General features: G+C 38.7%; 1 protein-coding gene and 1 non-coding gene across 9 annotated transcripts in view; one reads left to right on the top strand and one right to left on the bottom strand.

The window, feature by feature from the left end:
• The window catches only part of LOC131216987 (uncharacterized), a 37,890-nt gene extending 20,282 nt beyond the window's left edge, over positions 1 to 17,608 (top strand). Inside the window, exons 2-4 of one of the 8 annotated variants that reach the window (XR_009157149.1) lie at positions 5,093 to 5,205; positions 15,519 to 15,614; positions 16,311 to 17,587. Coding sequence is in view for 1 of the 8 variants with exons in the window: in XM_058211643.1 (XP_058067626.1) it covers positions 5,093 to 5,205; positions 16,311 to 16,418 (221 nt within the window). In the remaining 7 variants the exon portion in view is untranslated. Of the gene's footprint in view, positions 1 to 23; positions 123 to 5,092; positions 5,206 to 5,300; positions 5,673 to 15,518 lie in introns of those variants that run through there. The other 7 variants (XR_009157146.1, XR_009157150.1, XR_009157145.1 and 4 more) reach the window with 7 other exon arrangements.
• LOC131217695 (U4 spliceosomal RNA) lies at positions 10,359 to 10,509 on the bottom strand. The gene has a single exon (XR_009157288.1). It is a non-coding gene; the product is annotated as a U4 spliceosomal RNA (small nuclear RNA).
• Positions 17,609 to 27,468: the final 9,860 nt, after the last annotated feature.

Here is a 27,468-nt window from a genome sequence, read left to right as displayed (position 1 = left end):
CAAACCTTTTCCCGCCCACTTCTCTCAAACTCATCCATTCATTTTCTAGGGTTTTGGATGCTTGAGATCTCGAGTAATCTTCAAATTCGAGAAGAGAAGAGAGGAAGCTCGATACGGCGGCTGTAAAAACCCTCTCCCTTCTCTTTATATGATCTTCGATCTGAGCATATGCGTAATTGGGGCCCATCTTTCAGGTGATCCAGTCCGTTGATCTGGTCGTTCATACGTTGATATGGACCGTGCCCTTGAAATCTCACAGAGAAAAAGATCCTATCCATGGAATGTTTGTGCTTTTTCCACTGAATGTAGACCGATTGTATTTTTTTCGTTTTCTTTCGTCAGCTGCTGTCTATTGATCCCATTCTGGAGATTTTCACGGGGTGGTCCATCCATTACGTGCCACCGATCAGATCATCGGATGGATGTTCTCTGTTTTGTATGGCGTGGCCCACTTGATGATTGGATCAGTCCTGTTTTCATGGTGGGGTGACCCCGATGGACGGACTGGATGCCTCAAACACACCACGGTGGCTCCACATGGAGCAAGTGGCATGGAATTCTCGTCTACAATGGTTGTGGATGAACTTGCCTCAATTAAAATGCTATGAATTATGAAAGGTTCCAAATCAAAACATGGACTGGTAGAAGAGTAATCATATTAGGGTAATGGTCTTTTGCACTGAGTGCATTAGAACCTTCCTACGCACCTAGTTGCATTTCGACATGTGGGCCTTCAGTGTCGTTGATCGGGACCGCTCATTTGGTCCAACCCACTTCTTATAGACCACCAAGAAGAGAAAGCCACATCATTTGGATGATCCTAACCATCCAATGAAATATCATATAAAAATGGATGGATAACAAATCAGTGCCCGTCATTGATTTGCCAGGCCCCACCTTGGATTTCTAATGAATACAATAGGTTATGGCGCAACTCAATCTATGACTTGGATGATTATGTAAAAGAGGATTGGTGCATGGATGGTTAGAATCATATGATCTACATGATATTTTTTTCAAGGCAGCTTCTGAAAGGTTGGTTGGACTAAATTAACTGTCCAAAATTGATTATTTGGATTGCCCATGCGTCCAAATGCAACTAGGTGCATAGAAAAGTTCCCCTGCACTTGCTACAATGGAGCATTCTCCATGAAGGTTGTTTGGGTTAATTGCCAAACATCACTATCAAAGTCTTCCTACCAATTTGTCCATTGTAAAACATTTTTGCTCTTTCATCTTTTCTTTTGTTATTTCAAATTTTGCACTATTTCATTTCCTCATAATACTTTAACTTTCCTTCAATAAAACATCAACAAGCCAACAGTGAAGAGCTTCCCAAACAAAAACTAATTAGCTCATATGCGAAATCTATGTGAGGATTTCCTTTTCTAGCAAAGAGACAGCCTAGAGGAGAATATCAGAAGTTTCATGGATTTATGTTTTCTGTGTAGGTTATCAGATAGGGTTTTGGTATAAAGCGCTTTAAAAAGGTACTTTGGATGGCTTAAATTAGAGTGTAGATATGCTACATCAGAGGATATTTAAATTATGAGCTCTTTGGGCCTAAATAGATTTTGTGAGTAAAAAACGGATCCTAAACTACGGATCGCTGAAGCAGTAGAAATAAGTAAAACTTAAAAATAAGAGAAAAAACTATAGAAAACTTAAAAATAAGAGAAAAAACCATACAAAACTTAAAAATAAGAGAAAAAATTATACAAACTAGCAAAAATGGAATAGAGAGATATAACCACATTACATGCCGTAGGAGAGGACCAAAGGGTTTTGGTGAAGGATTTGAGTGATTAGGGAGAGATGGAGAGACTAGCTGCTGCAAATGTTGGGAGGTTGGAATTTGAGTAAAGGGAAGTACATGTAGCTTGAGCAAGGATGGAAAAAAGAAATGTTGTGAGGATGTCAACTAGCCTTTTGAAAAAGAAATTTATGGGTCTTTAAAGCCCTTCACCTCCTTATCTGTTTCACCACTAGTTTTACAGTGCTCCTCCATGGGTGGCAGTGTTTTGTGTGGTTGGTGGCTAGAAAGAGAGTGTTAACAATTGATAACGTAGGTCTCTCATACTCCCAAACATCTACCTTATGTGCATGAAGAGCACTAAATCGATTGATCACTTATTTATTCATTGCACCTTTGCTCATGAAGTATGGGGCTGTTTCCTTAAGGTGGCTAATACACCTTGGGTGATTCCGGAATCCATAGAGGCTCTCTTGTGGGCTTGGCATGGTAAGGGTGGGGGGAAAGATGCTAAAGCGTTTGAGAGGCTTCTCATCATGGCTATCTTTTGGGCTATTTGGAAAGAATGGAATGGGTGGTGTTTCAGGAATGAGAAAACTTGAAGGTTCTCGTTTTGGCTTGGGCTCCCTTTGTAAAAGCAGCTAAGGAGGCTATTCCCTTGTTCGCTTCTATGTTTTAGTGTAGAGTTGTATTATTTTCTCGCCTTTGGTGGGGTCCTTAATAAATTATTTTGTTGTCTCTCAAAAAAGATTTTTTTTAAAAAAAAAGGGAAAGAAAAAAAGAAAAGAAAAGAAAAAAGAAATTTACAAAGAAACCAAATGAGTGGAGGAGAACCACTATGTGCAACATTATCGGGGATGAACTGATGGGTCACACTATGAATCTCTAGGAGAGGGTGCTCAAGCAAAAGTTACGTCCGGAAAGAAGGATATTGGAGAATTAGTTTCCTTCATGCTAGAGAGATAAATTTCGGGCTATTTGCTTAAACAATTGATAGAAAGTATAGAGAGAATATGAATATACATATGTTTTTTTTAAAAAAAAAAATGTATATTGAGAATGCATACATGGAGGAGCTAGAGAGGTTATGTGGTGGCTACTAAGGAGCAAATGGTTCTCAGGAAGATATTAAATCATTGAAGATGTGCGAGAGGGGTTTTACAAGAGTGACAACAGCTTGTAGTGAGACTGTGAGACTAGCAAGTCCCTATAATGGAGGGTCTTCATGAGGGGTCGACATTAAGCCCTTGATTTTTGCACTTTTCATCTATGAATAAACCACAATTATTCAAGAGGAGGTGCCATGTTGAACACTTTTTTTTTTTTTTTTTGCCATTGCAGATGATGCAGTGTTAATCAACGGGACTAGAGAAGAGGGTGAATGTTAAATCTGATGTTTAGAGGAAGGCTCTAGAGTCTAGAGTCCAGAGCTTTACAAAATAACAATAGAAAGAGAGTATTTGGAATGTAATTTTAGTAGGAATAGTCTGTGTCATGGCTTCAATTAAAATTTTCATTACCTTCACTCTGTAATTCAAAGAGATGGAGGGATCAATGGGCATGTTTCCAATAGGATTTAAGTTGGGTGGATGGAGTGGAGATGTGCCTTTGGAGTGTTGTGTGATTGCTGCATGCCAATGAAATTTAAGAGATAATTTTACAAAGATGACCACCCAACCCGTTCTGCATATGGACACAATTAGGAAGCAACATGATTATAGGAAGAGTGTTGCAGAGGTAAGGATGTGTGCCGAGACTGGGAATGATAGAATCAAGAACGAGGACATCAATAGTAGGTTTAAAGTAGCCCTAATAGGAGAAATGATGGAGAAACGATTGTGATGGTTCAGCCAAGGGCTACAAAAGCTCAAGAAAGCCTTGATATGTGAGGAACTCTGATTGGGGTGGAAGAGCTTGAAGGAGGGTAAGGGGAAGATCTAAAAGGACTTCGGTCAAAGTTTTGAGAGCGGATACGAAGGCCTGTATGCATACTAATTGTTAGATCTTGAATTGGAATCATTTGCGAAATGGTTTTCTAAAGCAACCTCTTGTAAATGGGGCAAGGCTGTAATGATGGTAATAAATAGCTTTTTAAGATAGAAATTTAAATAATAATAATAAGTTATCTAAGGTTATGAACTTTGTGTCCCAACCACCACATCAGGACCAAAAGTTTTCATTAAATAGACCAGGTCATTGGTACATGATTAATGTATAGAAAGTTCTATAGCATGGGATGAGAATCATATACTTTCCCTACATGATAGAAATGAATGTTGGCACTATGGGATTGAATTGTATTTCACTGATTCAAGAGGTGTCCATTGACACAAGAACGTGTTGACTTCCTCGAGAGCAGTTGTCAACACATTCACCTTAGAGGATTTATATGATACTTTCAGTTCACAAAGCACATGTTGGTTCATACTCATGAAAATATCCACTGTGCATGTGGTGCATATTCAGTCTTTTGATATTGTCCAGATTATGGGCACTACTGTGGATGGTGTACCACCCAAAATCACATTGACCTGACTAATTTAGCCATCCGCTCAAGTGATATTTGCTCATTAATATGAACAATGGACATTTTCTATTTTTTAAGAATCTTAGTGGCCATTGATCGAAAGAATCGCGATGAGTTTAGGCCATGCCCTATCCTTAGTTGTGCGCCTTAGGTTCAAATGATTTGGATTAACATATGTATGCATGTGAATGGTTTAAATTTGCATGACTTGATCCACCATATGCTACCATGTGGTTCTACCATTCCCCTCTGCAATCAATAAGAAAAATGATAGTCACACAACTGTTCAATTTGTTAGAGAGGAAATGATCAATTTTTGTGTAAATCCATTGAGAAGTAGAAAACTTCGATTTACTTCCTCTCTCTCTCTCTCTGTTTTTTTTTTTTTTTTTTTTCCAGTTTCCTTGCTTGTTTTCCTTGCTTTCTTTGTATATTTTATGTTGCTCTTCGTGTTGTATGCATCATATCTATAGATGCACTCCTAGATTTGTGTCTTGGTGCTCATTTTTCCAGTGTTTTCTCGATTTTTTTTTTCTCCTCATCTTCATGTAGATCATATTTCTTTAAGGGTTTTGATTAGATCTTTGCATGTACGTTTAGATCCGTCTATAATGGGTCATTTGCTTTTGTATTTTTTCTTTGTTGATGACTATTGTTTTTTACAACAAAATATTTGTAATTGGGTTTATTAACCGGGGAACAGAGTAAAGGTAACAAGGCCTACTTTTGTACTTCTTTATTTCCAATATTTTTATCTAATCATTTCAAGATTGATAAGTATAGGAACTTCTTTTTTGTCATCTATTTTACAGAAATGGCTTCTTCACCCAAGTCTGCCACAAAAGCATCAATTAATGAGCAATACAATTTAGAGGAAACTCGTAAGATGGAATCCAAGAGAAAACATGTTCCAGGGATGGAAGAGGTACACCAACTTCAACTCTATTTCATTCCCCTTTTATCTTTACGTGCGGTTTGTAAAACTTATTTTCAGCACTTGTAACTGAAAAATGCGATATTCAGTGATTTTGGGAAGTCAGACCCATTTGGTAAATACAAAAAAATTAAGCATTTGATTTTAATTATCAGTTAAAATTGTGGTTTTTTCAGCTATCGGCCCTCCACTCATCACTTATCGTTCAATGCAGCAAGTGATTTTCCTTTAAACTTTTAGATGAACATTGATGAAAATATTCCTGCCAACAATTTAAAATGACAAAATTACCCTTCAAGCTTTCAAAACCTATCTCATGCCTTTCTCATCCGTTCCATCTTCTCCAACAAGACCACAAACCCTAGCACTCTCTCTCCATCTGCATCTGTTTCATCTTCTCCTGCAAGACTGCAAACCCTAGGACTCTCCATCTGCATCTGTTCCATCTTCATTTTCCGGTAAGATTTCCGCCACGGCTTCTCTCTACCTTTCTCTTTCATTCTCCTCTTCTAGGTATCTTGAGAAGAAGACTAATATTGTTCATATTATTTGGGGTTTTCAATGGTAGCGCCATACTGTTATTGGGCAAGCAATTTAGGCTCACAACGCCAATATCTCCTGCTCCTGTATCCTGTGGTCCAGAAATTGGGATTTGAAATTGCATGACTTGGGCCAATGGTTTACCCAGAAGTCTTGTTTCCCCTTGCAAATACAAGTGTTTTTCACTTCTGGATCCCTTTGTTCCATTTGTTGGGCTAAACTAGTATAAGAGTCATAATATGAGGAGTTCCATGCATCCGTTTCTTGCAGTGTTTCTTTGTATTTGTTTCTCTGCCTGACCTAACACCTTACCTTCCCTTCTAGAAGTATGATGGTGGCATCTTGTGAATTTGTAACTCTTGTTTGATCATCGATTCAATATGACTTTCTTCTTAGCAAACGTTTTAACTTTTCTTCTTCTTTTTTTCCTCTTGTGAATTGTGAAAATTTTATAAGAGACATGGAACTTGGATTTACTCCATGCTTACCTTTTTGCCTAGCAACTGCCCTCCATGACCCTACTTTGCTTGGTACACCCGTGGATATAATAGTTGGGCTGGGGGTAAGTATCTGTTGGGACCATGCCAGCATTTGGGTGTGTGTCGATGTGAGCCTCGGCCATGGTTGGTTCCAAGAAGCCTGGTAAAGGAGGAAGGTGGATGTCTGGTGGCAGCAGATTGTAGAACTTTTACCAAATCTTCCATTTAAAAAGCTAACCGCACATTTATGGGAGCATGGCTAAGATGATGATGATGATGATGATGAGGGGGGGGGGGAGGAATGAATTCATGGAGACTTTGGAATTTGTTTCCACTGACTCAGGCAGGCCCTGTTTGACAGCTGCAGAAAAATGAGCTTGTCTCATTTTAGTAATATATTAGACATGTTTGGTTGTAGAAATTTCATGATTAATCAGTCTAATTTGGTGCAAAATATCATGATATTTGGTGCATTCAAACATGGCAGAGGATATACCATAGTTTTTGTAGAAAAATTTCTCAGAAGATTATCCAATAGATAGCCCTCAGTGGGCTTGGACTGCACGTCTGACCCACTAAACCAAGCCCAATCCTATGTTAAGTCTGGATTCAGCTAGTGTGTAGTCTTCACAGCTTTTACTATCAAGCCTAGGTTGAAGCCAGCATATGGCTGCGAAGGGCAGGATTTAGGCCTGAATTTAAAAGCCCACGGGCATCACTCGGGTCTTAATGTGACACCAAAAGATAACAGGAAAGGGAGAGGGTAATGCCACCACCTTCAAACACATATTTCATATCAATACAAGTTGATTAAAAAGAAAAAGAAAGAATGATCAGCCCTAACAGTCAATTTTCGGATCATAATCTTAAAACCCATATATTTCAGATGTCTAAAATCATCCGACAATGGATTTTTCTAACATGTTGCCCATCCACATATGGCTCACCAAATGAATGATATGGATCCGTCAAGGTGGGCCCACCGGCTTTCTAGAGCAAAAACACTTGAAATTCAAACTTTTTATTTATTTATTATGGTTATTATTCTTTTTGTTACATCTGGAAATTAAAATGAACCTAGATATGGAAGAAAGCAAAGATCACAAACTCAAGGTTCTTTGATAGAAACTTAGGTTCTTTTAGGGTGTTGTTTGGTTGCACCATTTTTTATTGTTTTTTTTAAAGGACAACCACAGATTCATCAAAAAAGGAGAGGGAGAGAATTCCCAAAATACAATGAAGGTTGCTTGAGCCCTGCTACAACTAAAAGACCTGTGAGAGGTTTGGGCCCATATTTGATGCGGGACAATTAACCACTTGCTCTAAAAGCTCGAACTGATAGAGCATGATGAATTAATCCCTTTATCTCATAGCCTAGGCCCCACATCGCATGGGTTAGAACCTCGGCCGAAATCCCCTCATGGGCCCCACATCACATAGGTACCGCCTCACACGAGCCACCCACCTCACATGGGTGGGACCCGCCTCACACGGGCTGCCCACCCCTAGTGTGCCCCTGCAAAGGGAGAGAATTCCCAAAATACAATGAAGGATGCTCAAGCCCTGCTACAACTAAAGACCTGTGAGAGGTTTGGGCGCATATCTGATGCAGGACAATTAACCACTTACTCTAAAAGATCGAACTGATAGAGCATGGCGAATCAATCCCTTTATCTCATAGCCTAGGCCCCACATCGCATGGGTTAGGACCTCGGCCGAACCCCCCTCGTGGGGCCCACATCACATGGGTACCACCTCACATGAGCCACCCACATGACATGGGTGGGACCCGCCTCACACGGGCCGCCCACCCCGAGTGTGCCTTTGCATCCCACAGGCAACCCCACTCGAGCTCGGTGTGAAAATGTCCTTGCATTAATCACCCCCGGTGAGGAGTCTTGAACATGAGACCTCCCGCTCGGATACCAATTTGATGCAAGACAATTAACTACTTGCTCTAAAAGGTCGAACTGATAGAGCATGGCAAATCAATCCCTTTATCTCATATCCCAGGCCCCACATCGCATGGGTTAGGACCTCGGCCAAACCCCCTTCGTGGGCCTCACATCACATGGGTACCGCCTCGCATGAGCCACCCACCTCACACGGGCCGCTCACCCCGAGTGTGCCCCTGCATCCCCATAGGCAACCCCACTCGAGCTCGGTGTGAAAATGTCCCTTCATTAATATCCCTCTGAGCATACAACATGTTTAGCTCTTTAGAAATGGCATTAATCTCTCTTAGATTGTGAGCAAAAACTACTACGTCACTGGAAACATAGGCAATCCATGATAAAAGCCTCTAGAAATTTTGCAATGGAAAAATGGGCTTCTGGTTGAAATCCTAATACATCATATGATAATTCCTCGTTAATGAAAACCATTCTAATATTTAATAAAATAAACTTCTATACAATCAATTAACAAATCAATTATACATTTCCTTTGGTTGACTTGTGCACACAAATCAAATTCTATATGACCTTGGCTATATTTTTACTTTCACATAGGGAATGGCTCCTAGGGATAGTGGTAGGGCGAGCTAGACTCCTAGAGTGATCCCGCACAGATGAAACTATTCATTGACTTGTGGCTTGAAGAAGCAAATAATGAAGCAATATCAAGAGGAACTTTGAAGCCAACTTTATGGAATCAAACCATAGAAGAACTCAAAAAACAAAACGAGAAAGTTTTTACTAAAGAACTCATAGGATTATATGAAAAGCAATATGAAACATGGTTGAAGTTAGCGAGTGTTACAAGGCATGACTTTAATGCAACGACGAATACATTGGATTGTCCAGCTGAGAGATGGGAAGATTACCTAAAGGTAAATGCTGACTTTATGATATTCATATTATATAATTTATCAAAAAGACAATATGATTAACTAAGATATGGCTTCACTTTGTTTGTATCACAGACACACTCGGACACAACAATTTCACAATAAGCAATTTCAATTTTTAGATGAGATGGCAGCCTTGTTTGACGACATATTAGCAACTAGATCAACTAGTTGGAGTTCACATAGGGAAGGAATGCCTGAGGATGGATCCCTATCTCAACCAGTTGAAGGTCCCTCACGGATCGCAACTAAACTCAACCCGCAAACTCTTTTTACACCGTGTACCACACCACTTTCGAAAAGCATTAATACTGAAAGTGATATTGATCAACTTGTTCATAACAAACACTGCAAGAAAGAGAAAAAGGATGAGACTCAAAGCGCAATAGAAGCTCTTCTAAAAACCCTTGCAAAGGATGCTGATCCTAGAGCCACCATCGAAGAGTGCAAGAATTCTTTAAATGAGATGTCACTGCTAATGAAAACGGATCCATCATACATTGTTGTGCTTATGATGGTTTGGGAGAAGGAAGAATATATGCAAATGTGGATGAATATCACTGAAGAAGAAGTGTGGGTTGCTTGGTTAAGGGTAATTCAAAATAGACTAGTGTTGTGATGGTCTTTTATTATTATTTTTTCCTAAGTGGTCATGATGGAGCCATTACAAAACTATTTGGTCTTTATGTTTAGACAAATGTCTTACTTTATATGTTTTGATGTTCATGGATATGCTTGGATGAACCTATTAATGTTATTTTTGGAGGGGGAGTAAGTAGACAAACCCCTTGGGTTTAGGGTATAGGATGTTTGGCTCTCTATGGAGGTCGTAGATTCGAGCTCTATTGGGGTGATCATACGTTTTATTTAGGAAAACTTTTGACCACCATTGAAGAGGCTTGGCATGGTTTTGTGGCCGTTTCTGGTCCAATCTGGTCTGGCCATTTGGGGTAGTCCAGGTTTTAAAACATTGTCTACATAGCTTGAATTAGTTATGTTTTCCAATCCATACGTAATATATACACATATTAGTTTAACTCTTTTTTTCTATTGATTATGCTTGTCAATACTAACTCCACTTTGAAGCAAAGTGCCACTGTGCCAGCTGGTTGCAAGTCTAGGTAAAGGAGGGTTGATATTTGGGTGGGCAGCCACCAATCAGACCTTTGCCAGAGCAAATCATTAGAGTTTTGCATTTTGAATCTTGATTAGCAAAACAAGACTTGTACCCTATAGCTGGGACAAGTCTAGACAAGGAATGATGATGATGCCACCTTGCCCTTGATTAGAGAGAGCTTTCCTAGAAATTTTCAATGGCACAGGGCTGAACCAAGGCCAAAAACAAGGTTTGGAAATAGTTTTCAACCAGCAATTGATGCATCTTGGTTATAACCTCACTAGCTGCGTCATTGTCCCAAAAGCCAAAACACAAGGATGTGATGGTCAGGCCTGTCAATACATGTACTCATCTTTAACACCTTTTCCATTTTACATTTGAATAAAAAATGTTAGTATCTGAAATCCTTATGTGCAACTTCAGCACCAATAAAGTTATCAGTCATTTGGTAATTTCCCTTGCATCTTTACCTAAATGAATTTTTAACCAAAATGTGCAATGAAGACCAAGAATCGTGCCCGTTAGGAGTAGTTGGTATAAGTTGAAGTCTCTAAAAGGGCAAGGGGAAGGCCCATTAAGTGCGATAAGGCTTAAATGACGACGTCGACGATGATGATTTTGAATGAAATTGATAGTATCTCAAATCAAGGTTTAAAATTGGTGTATTAGGTATTGTATCATTCACCACCAATAGAGCTTTGTATCGCCTTGTATCGGGCAGTTTTGGGCCAATACGCAATATTGTTCATGGGCAATACAGGCACACCACGTGATATGTACCGGTTTTGGATGATACTTGAAACCTTGCCCAAATCCATACATGCAATATTCAATTTAGCACTTATAAATGATCGAGTCATTTGATGATCTATGGTTTGATTGAAGTTATGGCCCTTGATAGCGTAGAATGGTGGAAAAGGATTCATATAGCCAACCCCATTTAGTTGGGATAAGGCTTAGTGATATCTAAGCATTTTTGGCCAAGCTAACATTTTGACCATGTCCAACCTGATCTATCCAACAAATTTAGTAAAACAACAAAGAAGAGTTAACTAGCCTTAGAGTCATGTCTAAAGATGGTGTTTTATGCATCTCTCCCCTCTTGTACTTCTCTCAGCATACTTCCTCCTTGCATCTTCTTCTTTATAAACAAGCTTAAAAGGACTTTTATGGCACTACTGCTGCAATCACTTCCTATAGTTATGGAATCAAAGATGAATCTTAAGTGGGATAAAAATGTCCATAATAATCAATAAGACTAACCTCATGACAAGGGCTAGATATGGCTTTAGCATAAAAAGTGACCTTGAGTCAATTTATACCTTTTGCTTCCTAGGAACCAAGGAAGAGAATGGTGTATACAGTTTGTCCTCAATCAATTGGTGATCCAACAATGTACGCGCCTTTTATGGTAAACCTCGTCCAAAAGAACCTTTAGATGCAATGAATGGAATCAGATGTGGTGATGCAGATCCACCATAAAAGATTGGTCACTTCCATAATTCAATGACAAGCAATAAAAAATTGTAGAGTACGGTCTATCTTTAGGGTTGCATTTGGACTGTTAGCACAGCCTGGCCGGAGTCCTGCCACCCAGTTGAGCCAAGAATATGAGCAAATGATTGCAGTTGACTCATTTACGTGGAGAAAATATAATGACATCATCATTTGTAAGTAGCTCAGGGACAAATTATGAGAACTTCAACTTCGTCGATTCTTTTTTGAAAGTCAATACCAACTTCATAGGTAAGCTTCTCTAACAAGGCATGGATGCATGGTTGTCATATTATCAAGATGAAAGAAAAATGTTTGTTGCCATACGGGCTAGAGTTTTGCACCTTTTTTACTCCTTACATGGTAAAATATGAGCTGAAGTTGGGAAATCGATTTCCATATTTATATTAAACCACCAACCTTAAATCATGCAAAGTCTTATATCCAAGTTCTCTTTTCCAGGTAACACGAAGGTGTTGTTGATTCGTTTGATCTAGTTGAAAAGCAGCATATGAGATCAGTCACATTGGTGCTGGAATATTTCTTTCTTTGTGTATGTGCGTGTGTATGCATACATGCACATGCGCGCGCATTGTTTCTGTGTGTGCATGTGTGATTGTGCACGTGCGCATGTGGTTGCGTGCGTGCGTGGGCATGTGTGTGGGTTGGGTGATTTCAAATATCAGAACTTATGTAAATTGTGTGGTGTGTGTGTGTGTGGGTGTGCAATTTCAAATATCAGAACTTGACGACAAAGAACAGTTTCCCACCACACGTCTTTCAAAAATAAAATGTTCACTTCACAATAAGCTGCTTAGCATGATTAGGGAACAATTCCTTATTTTCAACATGTGGGCCCAATACGAGTCCTTCCCGTGATGGGCGATATCCAAAATATGTTTCTCTACATATTTAGCCAATGGGAATAAACACACTTTTCGTTGAGAGAAGCTGCCAAAGCATTTTTGGTCAGAATACTTTATCCATATCGTTGAGCCTTTTAAACCTAGATCGACTTCCTGAAAAGGCCTACTAATAGCTTTCCAACTGCACCAATCATATTTATGGCCGTATTCGCTCTCACCCCCACAAGAATGACACAAATTGTAGTTCTAAATTTTAAAACTGACAAGGGTGGGGATAAGGCATATTCAGCGTGGGAAGCTACCTGATTAATAGCCCAAGTTCATGTACATATATGACGTTGGCATGCGTAGGGCATTATACAGAACCTGTGGGTTATTTATTTATTTTAAATGCTGAAGTTCTTCATTCTTCTGTGAGAACAATTGGATTTTGGGTTGCCCCTACTTTACAATGATATTATAAAAAATATACATAAGGCTCTAGTTGCGACTAGTTAGCTTTTACTTAACCCTGAAAAGAGCAATTGTGAAATCAAAGGCAAATTGGTATCTATGTCGAACTTCGGATTGGTTATAACATGCTTGAATATGTAGGGATGGAATATTGTAAATTGTGTGCGCGCGCCTGTGCATATCCTTTAGTAGTCTTGTAGAGTCTGTAATGTTTCTTTTCTTAAATAATATAAAAGGTTTGTGTTAGTAATTTTGACCTAACACAACACCTCTTTTAAATTTAAACCCAAAACTCTTATCTCTCTTCTTCTTCACCTTGTCTTCCTCCTTTTCTCCATTTTTCTTTATTTCTTCTCTCAACCTCTTCTTTTCTACTTGGTATCTGAGCAGAGGATCTTCATGTTGATCACAGCTACAAGATCAATGATCTTCCTATTGGCTTGTGTAAGCCTTCTTGTTCCTGCACTGAACATCCTATGAGTAACTTTGTTTCATTCCAGCATCTTTCGCCATCTTTTAGGTCTTTTGTAACTTCCATATTCTTGTCATTTGTTTCTCATAATTTGAAGGAAGCCTTGCGTAGTCCTGGCTGGAAACAAGCTATAATGGAAGAAATGCGTACCCTTAAGAAAAACAAAATCTGGAAGTTAGTTCCATAACCTGAGGGAAAGAAGATTGTTGGATGTTGATGGATTTATACTAGCAAATATCTTCCTGATGATTCCATTGACAAATACAAGGCTCGGTTAGTCGCCAAGGGTTAGACACAAACATATGGGTTGATTATTTTGAAACATTTTCTCCAATGCCTAACCTTGACTTCGTTCATGTGATCATTTCTAAAGTGGTCAATTTGTCTTGGCGCTTATTCCAACTGAATGTGAAGAACGCTTTCTTACATGATGATCTTGCAGAGGAAGTTTATATGGATCAATGACTGGGGTTTTCTGTGCCAAGTGACTCACATCTTGTGTGTTGTTTGAAGAAGTCTATTTATGGTCTCAAACAATTCCCCAAGGCCTGGTTCGACATATTTAGCCGCACTCTTCTGGACTTTGGGTTTGTTCACAACCATGCCAATCATTCTCCTTTTATCTATCGTCGGTCTATTGGAGTTATGGTTTTGATTTTTTATGTGGATGACATTCTGTTGTTTGAATATGATGTTGTGGGTATTGATGCTCTTAATTTCTTCCTCAAGACAAGATTTGAGATCAAAGATTGTGGGCCTCTTCATTATTTTCTTGGAATAAAGGTTGCTCAGTCCAAATCGGAAATAGTACATCTTGGAGGAAATATGTTGTTGATCTCCTGTCAGAGACTGGGATACTTAGGTGTAAATCTGTTGCTACACCAATGGATGTTACTTAGAAAATTGGCCTTGATGATGGAGAACTTCTTTCTGATCCTAGCATGTATCGCCAGTTAGTTGGCCAACTCATCTACTCGATCATTACACAACCTGATCTTTCATATGTTGTCAGTGCGATTAGTCAGTTTATGCGTGCTCGCCATATAGCTCACTGTATTGTCATGTATTGAATTCTTCGTTATCTAAAATCAGCTTCTGGCAAATGTTTATATTTTCAACGGTATGGTCATCTTCATATGTCTGGTTAAATGCTAATTGTATTGGAAGTTTTCATGATTGACGGTCTACATCAAGGTACTGCACCTTTGGTGAAGATCTTGTTACATGGAATAATAAGAATTAGCTAGTTGTTGCTCGATCCACTACAGAAGCTAAGCGTAGAGCGTTGCTCATGTTACGTGTGAGCTTATTTGGCTATGGATCTTATTATAGGAACTTGACTATCCTTTTTTGAGTTCCATTCCATTACATTTTGATAATCAAGCTGCAAATCACGTTGATGGCAATTTATTGTTTCATCAGTGTACTTAGCACATTGAGATTGATTGTCATTTTATATGGGAAGAAGTTGCTAATAAGAAGACTGGGATCCCTTTTGTTGGCTCGAGGGAGCAATTGGCCGATATTCTCACTAAGATGCTCTTCATCGTATGACTGACAAGTTGGGCATGATCAATATTTATGCTTCAACTTGAGGGGGAGTATGGGGATGGAATATTGTAAATTGTGTGTGTGCATGTCCATATCCTTTGGTAATCCTGCAGAGTTAATGTTTCTTTTCTTAAAATAATATAAAATGATATGCACACGCACGCTCACCATTTACACTATTCCATCCCTATAGAAAAACACTTGAATCCATTGTGAAATTTAAAGTCAATTGTGCTATCTATACTTTAAGAACTGTACTTCATGAAATGTTCAAGAAGCATGCAATTTGGAGTCAGCTTATGTGTCCCTTGAGCTTCCAACTAGAAACTTAACCCCATAACGATAACCTATCTATTGAAACTCATTGAAAGATGCAAATCGGTTCCCGTGGGCTTTCTTATAATTTCATTTTCTTTTATCAATATATTATCATATAGCAGGATTTGACTTGGATAGGTTTGAAAAGATTCGTAATTACTTGCAGGAAGAGAGTGAAGCACCTGGGGACAAGGGTCCAAGACAAAGAAGTTGATGCTCGAGACCATCAAGATCTTCAGAGCAGAGAAAGATCATGCTATGAGTATTCTTTACTTTGGTCTGCTTTATTTCTTTAGGGTTGGTTTGGGCATACCTAAAAATGTGGGAAAGCCCCTGAGTCCACCTGGAATGAGAATGAGATGACAATGGGTCCAACCCACTATTTTCAGGCCAGATTTCTCATATATTGTCAGGATTCATGATGAAAGTCATGGCAAAAGTTTCATGCCTGCTGCCAACGTGATGCAACCCTCCTTTATCTGGGCTTGGGACCAGCAATGAGAGCATAGAAATCCCATAGGCACTATGTAATAGTAAATATCTTCGCCATCTAATAAACCGCCTTGATTTGTGGACACTTGTTTCTTGATATATGACTATTTATCATTGGATATTTTTCACATGTGGAAGTAGGAACCTCCAATGTGGTAAGACAATGTAAATTCCGCAGGACGCGAAGCCCATGTCAGTCCTTTGTGGGGCCAATTCCTCTACTAGCTCACCTACTGAGCCGGAGAATAATTTGTTAGGATAGAGGCTTGGATGATGATTTCACAGATGGATCATTTATGCGAGATGAGCCAAATGTCTCCACTTCTGTAAATGCACATGGACCAGGCTTTATTCCCCTCAATTCTCGTTTTGGATACATCGAAACAGACTCTTATGCCCCTTAATCATCACAGCTATGTCAATGTAAGTTTTCATAGTCTAACATGTTGTATGCTTTGTCTTGCAGCTTGAAAATGCCATGCAAGATGTTGTAGCTGAGAATGTTATATTCCCTGGCGAGATAGGGAGAGAGATAAGAAGACTTTCATCACAGGGCACGATGATTTGCCGATGACATCCAATGCTGAGATAGCTGTTCTGAAAAGTCAAGGCAGAGAGAGACCAGCTAGTAGGTTCTTGATTTGCTTTTGATTTACTACACGTCTGGAAGTACCTCAGGAAATGGGGCAGTTGGAATGTTCCCCTACCAAAATAATCTTTGTTCAAGCAGTACTTGAAATAGTTCTAAAACTCACTGGGTTGACTCAAAACTCGTCCAAGTCAACTCAATTCGGCACGATTACGGGGTAAGTTGCTGGGAAACTTGCTACTTAGTCTGACTTGGTCCTGACTTGGGGATGACTCATTGAGTTGACTCGACGCAACTCATGGTGACTCGAACCAAGTCCCTCAGAGAGTTGTAATGTGAACATTAATAAAATATAAGCAGGGAGGGAGGGAATCAAACCCACAACCTCTATCACAAGAGCAATGCACCATTCAGTGTTTAATTGACGGAATTTATGTTTTATGTTACTTAATTCTTTTAAACGTCTACTACTGTCCCTAATTTTTTAACTTTATAACTATTAAATATCGAGTCTAGCCGACCTAACTGAACATCGAGTCGAGTTGAGTACTTGAGTTTCAGGTTTTCAAACTATGCTTGAGACAAACAAACTATTTTAAAAAGCCTATTCAGCTTCATTTTTTATGCTGTCCTGGACACTGAGCTGGTTCAAAACAAAATCATCCCACCGACTGATTCAACCAAAAGTCGATTTGGGGTACTTCCAAAAACGGCATTCATCTCGGGCACTGCTTGCATTACTCGGCCCGGCATCCAGAAGCCTTAGCACAGCAGGATGGCACAATGTGTCCCCACAGGAAACAGGTAATTCGGTTGTTCAGAGCAAGATCATGAACTGGAATGTGCTCATCAGGAGGTAGCGATCCTGGAGAAATCTAACCAGGTCTTGTATGATACCATTGCAAGCTTGAGTACTTCTGTTTAGCATTTGGGTCGCCTTGAACATGCCGACGGAGAGGAATCCAATTATAGATAGGAAAACAGTTGTTGAGAAGAACCTATGCTTCCTAATCCAAGTTGGAACGTTAAAACAATATGAGATTCTGAATTTGTAAACACAGAAAAACTTGTTGTTTTGATATGGATGGACCTTATAATGTTATTCCTACTCTCCTATCTCTGGAATATTGCATTTCCTGTCATCTGTACGAAATTCATTGTTTTGTTTGTGTTTGTCTATGGCTTCATTTCACAGGTCTGCTAGTCCCATCTGTATATGATTCAGCTCCACTAATGCCGCTCGTGATGATCTGACCCGCATTTCAAATGTCTGAGCTGTATGTCGGGTGGACGCTACCATGTAGATGCCATGGTCTGAAACTCTGGTCGATCACAAGTGAGACGGACAGTTAAAAGAACTTGGCTGGCATTTTGAGCCACCTAGATGTTTCAAATATCAGACCAGCTGATGAGTGGACCAACCAGATTTTAGGGCCAGAAAATCTAATCAATGGGACCCACTTTATCGAACTTCTTCGATCTCATATGGGTGTGCCGCTGCGTGTGGAGGGGACTGCATTACCAGGGGTAGCAATGGGTCAGGTTGGCCTGCAGGTCAACCAGCCTGACCCACTTTTGAGGCAGGTTTGGGCTAAGCTAGATGGGTAATGGGTTAAGGTTAGAAAATGTAACCCATTTAGGCTCAGGTTGAACTGCACCCAACCCAACCTGCCCATATAGCTCATTAACGGGCTGTGCTAGTTGACCTGATGCCGCGAGACTGGAAACCCGAAACAAATCAATAGACAATAAGTAGACACATTCACTTAATGGATGTATGTTTGTATCTACTAATTGGACTGGGCTCGCATACCTGTAGCCCCATACTCCATTCTTGAACCCATGTGTAGTCGTGCAAGGTTGGGTTGGTTCGGTTCAGGCCAACCCTATTATTTTAATTAAATGGGTCAGGTCAGGTTAGGTCTGGCCGGGCCTGAGTGTGATGAATTGTAGGTGGGTTGGGTCAAACCATAGGGCAATGGATCACGGTCGATTCATGCCAGAATTCTTGGCCCATTTAGTAAATGGGTTAGGCGCAAGTGGACCTCAAACTAGTCACCCTCATTGCAATTTCATTTTCATGAGAAAATAATGATTACTGTTGCAAAATTACCTCAACATTAACACACAAATTATTTAGATTTTAAATAATTGATTATATAAGTATAATTATTTAAAAACTACAATTGTTTATTAATTTACTGTAATTATTTTAAATAAATTTTCTATTTTTAGTAAGATTTTCTGATAATATTATGAGAAAACTCTCGAATTTTGAAAAGCTCTTGAGAAGTTCCCAAGAAATTACCAAGAACAAGATTTATCACCTTTTGAATCTCAATTGTATTCCAATGATCCAAATAGTTTATACAATGAGTCTCAACTCATTGTAGACACCCCATCATGGGCTGATAAGTTGATTGAGTTTGAACCAATGGATTGTCAACTGAAATCATAATCTTAAACCCTAATATTAAAGGCCTAAACCCTGAGAACGTTAATCCTAAACCTTAGGACCCTAACATTTTAGAGTCTTGAGTCAGCTCGATGAGTCAACTCACCCAATCAATTTATTAAGTTAACTCATCCAATTAAACTACTTAGTCCAAACAACCTAGTTAACCCACCTAGTTAAGCCCAAAACCAAGGCTACACCAAAGCTCAATCAAAGTACAGTGCGCAATAGCAGTATTGCGCCCTTCACAACAAAGCCTCCACACAAGTGTGGGAAGCTGCCTACTAGAGCAAGGAGCAAGTGTGAACCAATGACAACTAGCTTATTGTCAGCCACATGGTACTCTCCCTCTTTAGGATGGCAACCCTGAAGCACGTAGAATCTCTCTTTTACAACTCCTAAGTGTGTGGCTGGTGTGTATTTACTTCGATGTCTATTTCGTTTTTCCAATTTATCATTTTACCACCCCATCCAACCCATGAGATGATGTTATGTGGCAATCTCTAATCCTAACCCTTCAACCACCTTTTGCCCCTAGAAAATCAGGTTTTAGGGCTACTTCCCTTTCCATTTTCATAATCAAGTAGTGTGGAAAATCATCCACTACATCCAAGCACCCCTCTTCATCCCTTAGGACCTCAGCCATCTAGCCATCCCTCCACAAGGAGAGAGAGAGAGAGAGAGAGAGAGAGAATCTAGCCTTGGTTCAGCCTAGCCTAGCCAAAAATTGAGTTTCCTGTAACACCCAAGTTCTGATCTAAGCAACTCAATCTTGTCTTTGCGATATTATAGTCCATCCAACCATTCAAACCTCACTTAGTTTCATCTTATTATGAGCATTGGCACTGTACAATACTCATTCTCTTCTCAACCATCCTGCTCCTCGAATACACCATTATTGCGCTGCATTTTATCGTTTTCTCATCTCTAATTGATAGACGTATGCTCTATAGCTTACCGATATAATTGGAGCCTGCCCACCAAAAACTCAGCCAATTAGTCGACATTTTGTCATAAGCATCAACACAGCATTGAGCATCCCACACATCACATTTCCACATACATCGCACTCACCACTCGTTCAGTTCAAGCGTATGCTCTGCGGCTTACCAATATAATCAAACTATACCCATCAAAAATTTGAACTGATTAGTCATTGTCATCATTGCATTCATTACATCTTTTGTGTGTGAGAACCAATCTTATTCCTCATAAGCTAATCAGATATTATGAATTAGATATCGTAGATTTGTATGGGCAGAGTGGATGTCTCACACGTTCCCTCTCTACAACCGTGGTCCCTTATTCAGAATCTCTAAAACGCAAACTCAAATGTCATCTAAGGGCGAAGGATTTTTGGATTCTCAATTTTAAGTGTTTTCTACAAGTTCTAACCAACTGTAAATTTGAAGTAATTGGTTAGTAACAACTCTAGTCAAACATAAAACTCTCTTAACCCCAAAAGCCCGAGAGAGAGAGGCAACCCATAGAAAAGCAAGGCAATTCCCTCACACGGGATCCAATGTCCACACTCGTATAGTGGATAATTAGATATACAGCAAATAAAATTTCTTAACTTGAATTATTTCAACCATTTGAAATTTTAAGTATTTTGCTTTGAAAAATGACACTTGCTAAAAGGGTTCAAATATTCAATATCATAAACTTTTTGGGCATCCCCTATTTTTGGGTGGCCTACACATAAAGGGTCTGAAACCTATTTCAAGAACCAACAACCAACAACTAATTAAGCATTGCATGGATGGAACTTTCATGAGATGCACCCTATCCATCACATATTCTGCCTCATGGTATCCTTGGAACCCAAAAATCATGATCATTCAAACCTTAGGTAAGCCACATGATAGAAAATAGTTGGAAAGGACTTCCCACCATTAGTTTTATGCAGGGCTCACTTAGGTTTTTATATGACATCAAATCCATTCATATTATGTGACTCATTAAGATGAATGAATTATCCAAAAATCCCAATATTAGTTTTATATAGTGCCCACTTAGGTGGCCACACTTTGAGAATTTAGAGCTTGATGAATAATTTGAAAGAAGATAGCCCACTTAGTGTTCAATTAGTATGATATTTGAAATCAAGGCCAAACCAAGAGGTGGTGTACCTAATGGACGGGGTGGATTTCATGCACTATATTAGAGAAAGTTACCCCCAATAGTTACATACATAAGGTATACAATTGTTTTCATTATTTTAAGGGCTTGTTTGGTTGTTGGCAATTCATTTCTTAGTTTTTATATATTCATGGGAATGTTAGGGTTGCCTAGTATTTTTAAAAAATTATTGAATTTTGTTTGCTTGATACACCAAGTTTTCTATAATAAAAAAAACTTGGAAAAGACTAAAATTTTATTTTAAATTTTTTGCAAACTCTTAAAAATAAGTTCATTTCAATTAATTAAGGGCATGCTTGCTTCAAAGGGTAAAATTGTAAATATACTAAAATTAGTAATGATTATTTATCATGTGAATTTCAAACATTGGCCAGTTTTGTTGTGCCAGTTTCGCTGAAGCCGAGTATACGTATGAAGTAGATAAAATTTGTAGGGCCACCATGATATATGTGTCTTATCTATTCCGTAGATCTGTTTTATCAGCTCAATTTACTAAGGCAAATCCAGATGTGGACCACACGTACTGCTGGATGAGAATTGAACATATACGGTTGAAAACTTTTAAAGGGCCATAAAAGTTTTGGATCAAATTGATTTTTTTATTGGTTTATTTATGTCTTTCTAACCTTTTGAACTAGTTGGATGATAGATACACACCATCACATGCCCTATATAAATTTTCACTTTCAATGGTGGATTTCATTATTGCCTTGTTTCCTATGGTGTGAACCACCTAAGCTTATAATCTAAATCATTTTGGGCTGATGCCCTAAAATGAGCTGATAAAACTGATGGCTGGATCAGAAACATAGTTATGGTAGGACCCATAAATTTTAAATGCATTGCAAAATTTTCAAGGCAGATTTAATGGGTGATTTCCATCTCACTCCAAACACCTATTCAAAGAAATAATAACCCATTTACTGCCAGCCATTTACTAAGGTAAATGATTAAACAAAAGCTCCAAAAAAATGCAAATTGGACAATGCAATAAATTCCATACTCCCAAGGTGGTTTGTGCATTGCTGTATATAAGGATAAGATCACACACAAGAGATGCACGAGATTAATTATAAGATAAGATGATTATTATCTTTCATTAACAATTATTATATGTCACAGATCAACTACAATAAAATGAATTCATTTTTAGTTGTCTACTATATGGTGATGTGTTTTCATTCTCTAACTAAAACTTAGGTAAGATTTTTGAGAAAAAGCTGGAAACAAAATTCCTGGCAAAAGTAAAAGTTCAAAAAGATAAAAATAAATAAATAAATAATAATAATAATAATAATAAATGATTCTCGGTAAAAGTTTTTCTTTTTTGAAATAAGAGAATTACTAAGTCATGAAATATAAAAACAAGACACCAAAAGCCTCTAAAGCGGCAAAACCCCAGCATAAAAAGGTGTTGTATTTTCTGCTAGAGGTGATGATGGGGAAGAATGCCTCGCACCTACTAGTTGCACATGGAGCCCACTGTGGCATGCACATGACATCTAGACCGTCTAAAAGAGTAACCTAATCATGAAAACATAATGCCTAAAATTTTCAACTGATCCAACCATTAAGTGGGCCACAAAATAGAAAACAATGAACAACCATCCCAAAACTCCCAAATTCACATCAGGCACACCTAACCGTTGGATATACGTGATTTTTGAAGCTTCTCCGTTTCATGGTGGGGTAATCATGATGGACCGATTGGATGCTTTACAGACACCTCAACGGGCTCCACATCCTGATAGTTCCAAAGTTCTCTAGTCTTTGACTGGCGAACGCATGAGATACCTTTCTACGAAGTGGTCCCATCCACGTATACTCGAGGATGAACGCGGGTTGGGTACTTCCCCGCCTGTCCCGAGCTTGGGACAGGCTAGAGTTCTGAGAGGCCACGTGACGTACGGATTTCATCCACACCATCCATCCGTTTTTCCATATCATTTTAAATTATGAATCCAAAAAGTATGCAGATCCATTGCTCAAGTGGACCACAAAATGGGGATTAAATTCTTACCGTTGAAAACTTCTGGATGGCCACAGAGGTTTTGTATCAAGATGATATTTTATTCTCCCTTCATCCAGTTCTATATGACCTTATGAGCAGGTTGGATGGTAAATAAACATCACAGTGGGGCCAGAAAGGTTTCAACGGTCGACTCATTTGCAACGCTGCTTCCTGTGGGGTGGCCCACTTGAGCCTTGGATCTACGTTATTTTTGAGTTCGTAAATTAAAATGACATGGAAAAATGGATGAACGGTTTGGATAAAATCTAAACCGTTGGGTAGAGGAAATTAGTTAACTGGGCCCCACCGTGGCTTTTATTTTCCATTTCAGAGGTAACGGCATTCTCGTGAGGGAAGATCGTGTGCCACACATGCGGCACACGTGTGTGATGATCCTAACCATGGGTACTGTGGGCTCGAACTTTGATTGGCCCCTAACTAAAAGTTGCTTCTAATTGTAAATATCTAAACCATCTAAGAAATGAGCCTTTCCTTGTATAATGGGAGCCGTTGCTGATTTTTGTCTTTTATTTATATGCTGCCAAAAGGGCTATAGTCGTCCAAACACTGATTTTTAGACCATGGCCCACCCAGCATTGAGATGATATATCAATGGTTTCAATCACATCTTCTGCGATACTTGGAATAAGCTAATTCTACGGTGTGGGGACCACCGTGATGTGTGCATGACACCTGCTGGTACATCACGTGCGCCCTCTAATTTTCTCAGTGGAGCCCGAAAATTAGGACCATTCAAAATTCAAGCAAGACCAAACCCTGTGAGATCTTGACTGACAGCCCTGAAATCACGTGGGTGGCCTATTTGAGTTCTAGAATGGCCTGATTTTTGGGGTGTCCGTTCATCCCAGCCGCACACCATCTCATAAAATCATGAATGTCATATAAAGAACAGTGGGCCCCACACCCAATCAGGTGTCGTGTGTCCCCGTTCCAACTGTTCCCTGTCACGTGACCACCTGTTTGTTTGGATAGGCCTATTTTTGTGATGCCAAGTGAACTTTAAGGGGTGCATTTTATGGACGTAGTTAATGTGGGACCTACATCATGGTGGACCCACGACGACATTATGGTCAAATCTGCCGTTGATGGATGATTGATGGTTGGTTCTCACATTGATGGCAGATCAATGGTTCGATATATTGACGATAGAATATTAATGGTCATTTTTGGAAATGTGAATGATCAATGGTCGGATCTAGTGGTCATGGATGATAAGAAAAACAGGGCCTTATGATGTATGGACAATGATGGATTAACAGCTTGATCTAGCGAGCAACGGCTGGATTCAATAATAAAATATGATTGTCGGTCAAAACTAGTAATAAATTTAGATGAATTTGTTGGGAGACCACAGAGCACATATAGTACAATCAAGAGGAGAAATCCATTTGCACGAACCAAGCACAACAAGAACACCATGATTTAATGTGGAAAATCCTCGTGGGAAAAAAACTACGGCATAAAGTGACGGATGATCATTATAAAAGTAAAAATTACAAACAGAGAGATCTTATTTGATTTGAACAGCTTTAAATCTAACCCTTGTTACACCATTTGAAATTATTGGACGAATTAGAAATCTCTAATCCTTTCTCCCAATCTCACTTACACCTATATATATAGCTTATAAAATAATTCCAAGCAAAATTGAAAACAAATACCGCAAAATCACAACTCTGCATAAATCCATGTGATCCAATCAATGTCATCGAAGGTATATCGATGGCATCGATTAAACACCTAAATTGTTCATAGAAAAAACATGAAAATTTTGATTTTCTCTAATTGCATCGAACTGATCTTCGATGTCATTGAATACTCCTTGATGACATCAAGAAAGGTCACAGTTAGTACAACGACTAAGATGAGAATATTTAGAAAATCTTAATAGGATCGAACACTGTTTGATGCCATCGAAAGTGGCATCAAACGGTCTGTCAATGTCATCGACAAGCCCCATATCTGTCTCGATTTAAGACATCAAATACAACATATCTGAACTATGCGGCCCACTTTATTCATGGGTAAATAAACACCAATGACATTATGATTTGTGGAGATATTCTTGTTACACGTTTCACTGCAAGAATCAACAAATAATGCATTTAATTATAGATATAGTCTATCCATCCTATGGCCCACTAATCAAATGGTCCAAGTTGCCTAATCAATCTACCATTTTCAGCTTGACACCCCATCGTAAGATTTCATGGATGAAAGCCCCACGTATGATGCATGTACATACATGGCAGGTATCCAATGGTAATAGGGTTGTTTACCTGCGAGGCTTGACATTGGCTTCAGCATGGCCATGGGCGCAATGAAAGATTGAAATGCACAAGAAAACAAAGGATTCTATGCTCTGATACTAGATATAATCCAGCTCGCGCGTCAAGAGAGAGAATGCGAGGAAGATTTATGCATAAGTCGGCCATTGTTTGAGATTCAAACCTGACCGGGAGAAGGAGAGAATGACCACAAATTATTCCTCATTTGTCTCATATGTTGTAGATGGGAGGATCGCAAATCTGTTTCAAGTCAGTTGGCGGCAAGTCCTACTCATCGTGGGAATTTGAATTGTTCAGTTTGAACCTGACAATCTAAGTCTATTAAAAAATCTGCTTTTGCTGGGCCGAGCCTAGCCCAAAGACAATCTCAAATGAGAACTTATCACTCCCAGACTACAGTTTGTACTTAAACTCACACAATGATGAGAATGAATTTTTACCAAAAACTTATAGAGGAATCTATATATTTACCAAATAGTGGCTGGAAGATTTGAAATTATGTAGTGCTTTTTGAGGAATGAAAATGCAAAAATCTCTTCGTTTTATTTTCTTTAAAAATTAATAAAAGTCTAGACTTGTGGGGCCCATGCAGTATGTGTATAACATCCAACATATCTAATGTATGCACCCCACCATGGTGATAACACGGAGAAAACATCAGGCCTGTCAGATCATCAGATGTGTTAGACTTGAATTGGGATATTTTGAATGGTGTATGTTATTTTTTTATGGATCAGCCCACTTTATGATTCGATCATCCATATTTTTTGTTCATTTAATAATAATGTTGGTGTGCATATGCTGTGTGGGTTGGATGTGAGACAAATGCCACGTGGGCCCCATAATTCCTAATTATGCACTTTGTTGTAAAGAAAAGATGAAGGAGAATGGTAATGTAATTTCTTTTCTGCATAAAGCATAGCATAGGAATATCGATATCTCCACAAACTATTTGGTAAAATCCAAATCCTAAAGGAATTTTGTGGTAAAAATCCTTAATGAAAGCTATATAGATCACAATTCAAGATGGGTCACCCAAACAATACTCTAAAAAGGGAATCACGGAATTGGTGTACTAATAACAGGCTGTTGTATGTTGGGGAATTTATTCTCTGATTTTTATATTTCCTGAGAAATGTTGAAGTTGGCTTACTATTTCTTGGCAAATGATTAAATTTGCTTGGTTGATGCATCGGATTTTCTCGGATTTCCTTAGGAAAATCTGAGAGAAAAGTCTAAATTTTTGTTTGAATATTTCAAAATTTCCATTTTCATCTAATACAATACTTCTTTTGAGTTTTGCAATTAGCATGTCTTATCACTCCCAAACTACAGTTTGTACCTAAACTCACAAAATAATGAGAATGAATTTTTACAAAAAATAAAATAAAATTTATAAAGGAATCTATATTTTACCAAATGATGGCCAGAAGATTTGAAATTATGTAGTGCTTTTTGAGGAATGAAATTGCAGACATGCATTAATTTTTCTTTAAAAAATAAAGAAAGTCTAGACTTGTGGGGCCCATGTAGTATATATATAACATCCAACCCATCTAATGTATGCACCCCAACATGGTGATAACACGAAGAAAATATCAGGCCAGTCAGATCATCGTATGCGCTACACTTGAATCGGGATATTTTGAATAGTGTGTATTATTTTTTATGGATCCGCCCACCTTATGATTCGATCATCCATATTTTTTGTTCGTGTAATAATAATATTGGCATGCGTATGTTGCATGGGTTGGATGTGAGACAAATGCCACGTGGGCCCCATAATTCTTAATTATCCACTTTGTTGTAGAGAAAAGATAAAGAAGAATAGTAATGTAATTTCTTTTATGCAAAAGCAGAGCATAGGAATATTTGTTTCTCCATGAACTATTTGGTAAAATCGAAATCCTAAAGGAATTTTGTGGTAAAAATCCTTAATGAAAACTATATAAATCACAATTCAAGGTGGGTCACCCAAACAATACTCTAAAAAGGGAATCACGAAATTGGTGAACTAATAACAGGCTGCTATTTGTTGAGGAATTTATTCTCTGTTTTTTTTTTCCCTAAGAAATGTTGAAGTTGGCCTACTATATTCTTAGCAAATGATTAAATTTG

This window comes from Magnolia sinica, chromosome 10 (genome assembly GCF_029962835.1).
Source record: "Magnolia sinica isolate HGM2019 chromosome 10, MsV1, whole genome shotgun sequence".
Classification (NCBI taxonomy): domain Eukaryota; kingdom Viridiplantae; phylum Streptophyta; class Magnoliopsida; order Magnoliales; family Magnoliaceae; genus Magnolia; species Magnolia sinica.
Note: the sequence above shows the minus strand (reverse complement) of the source record. Positions and strands in the feature narration are given on the sequence as shown.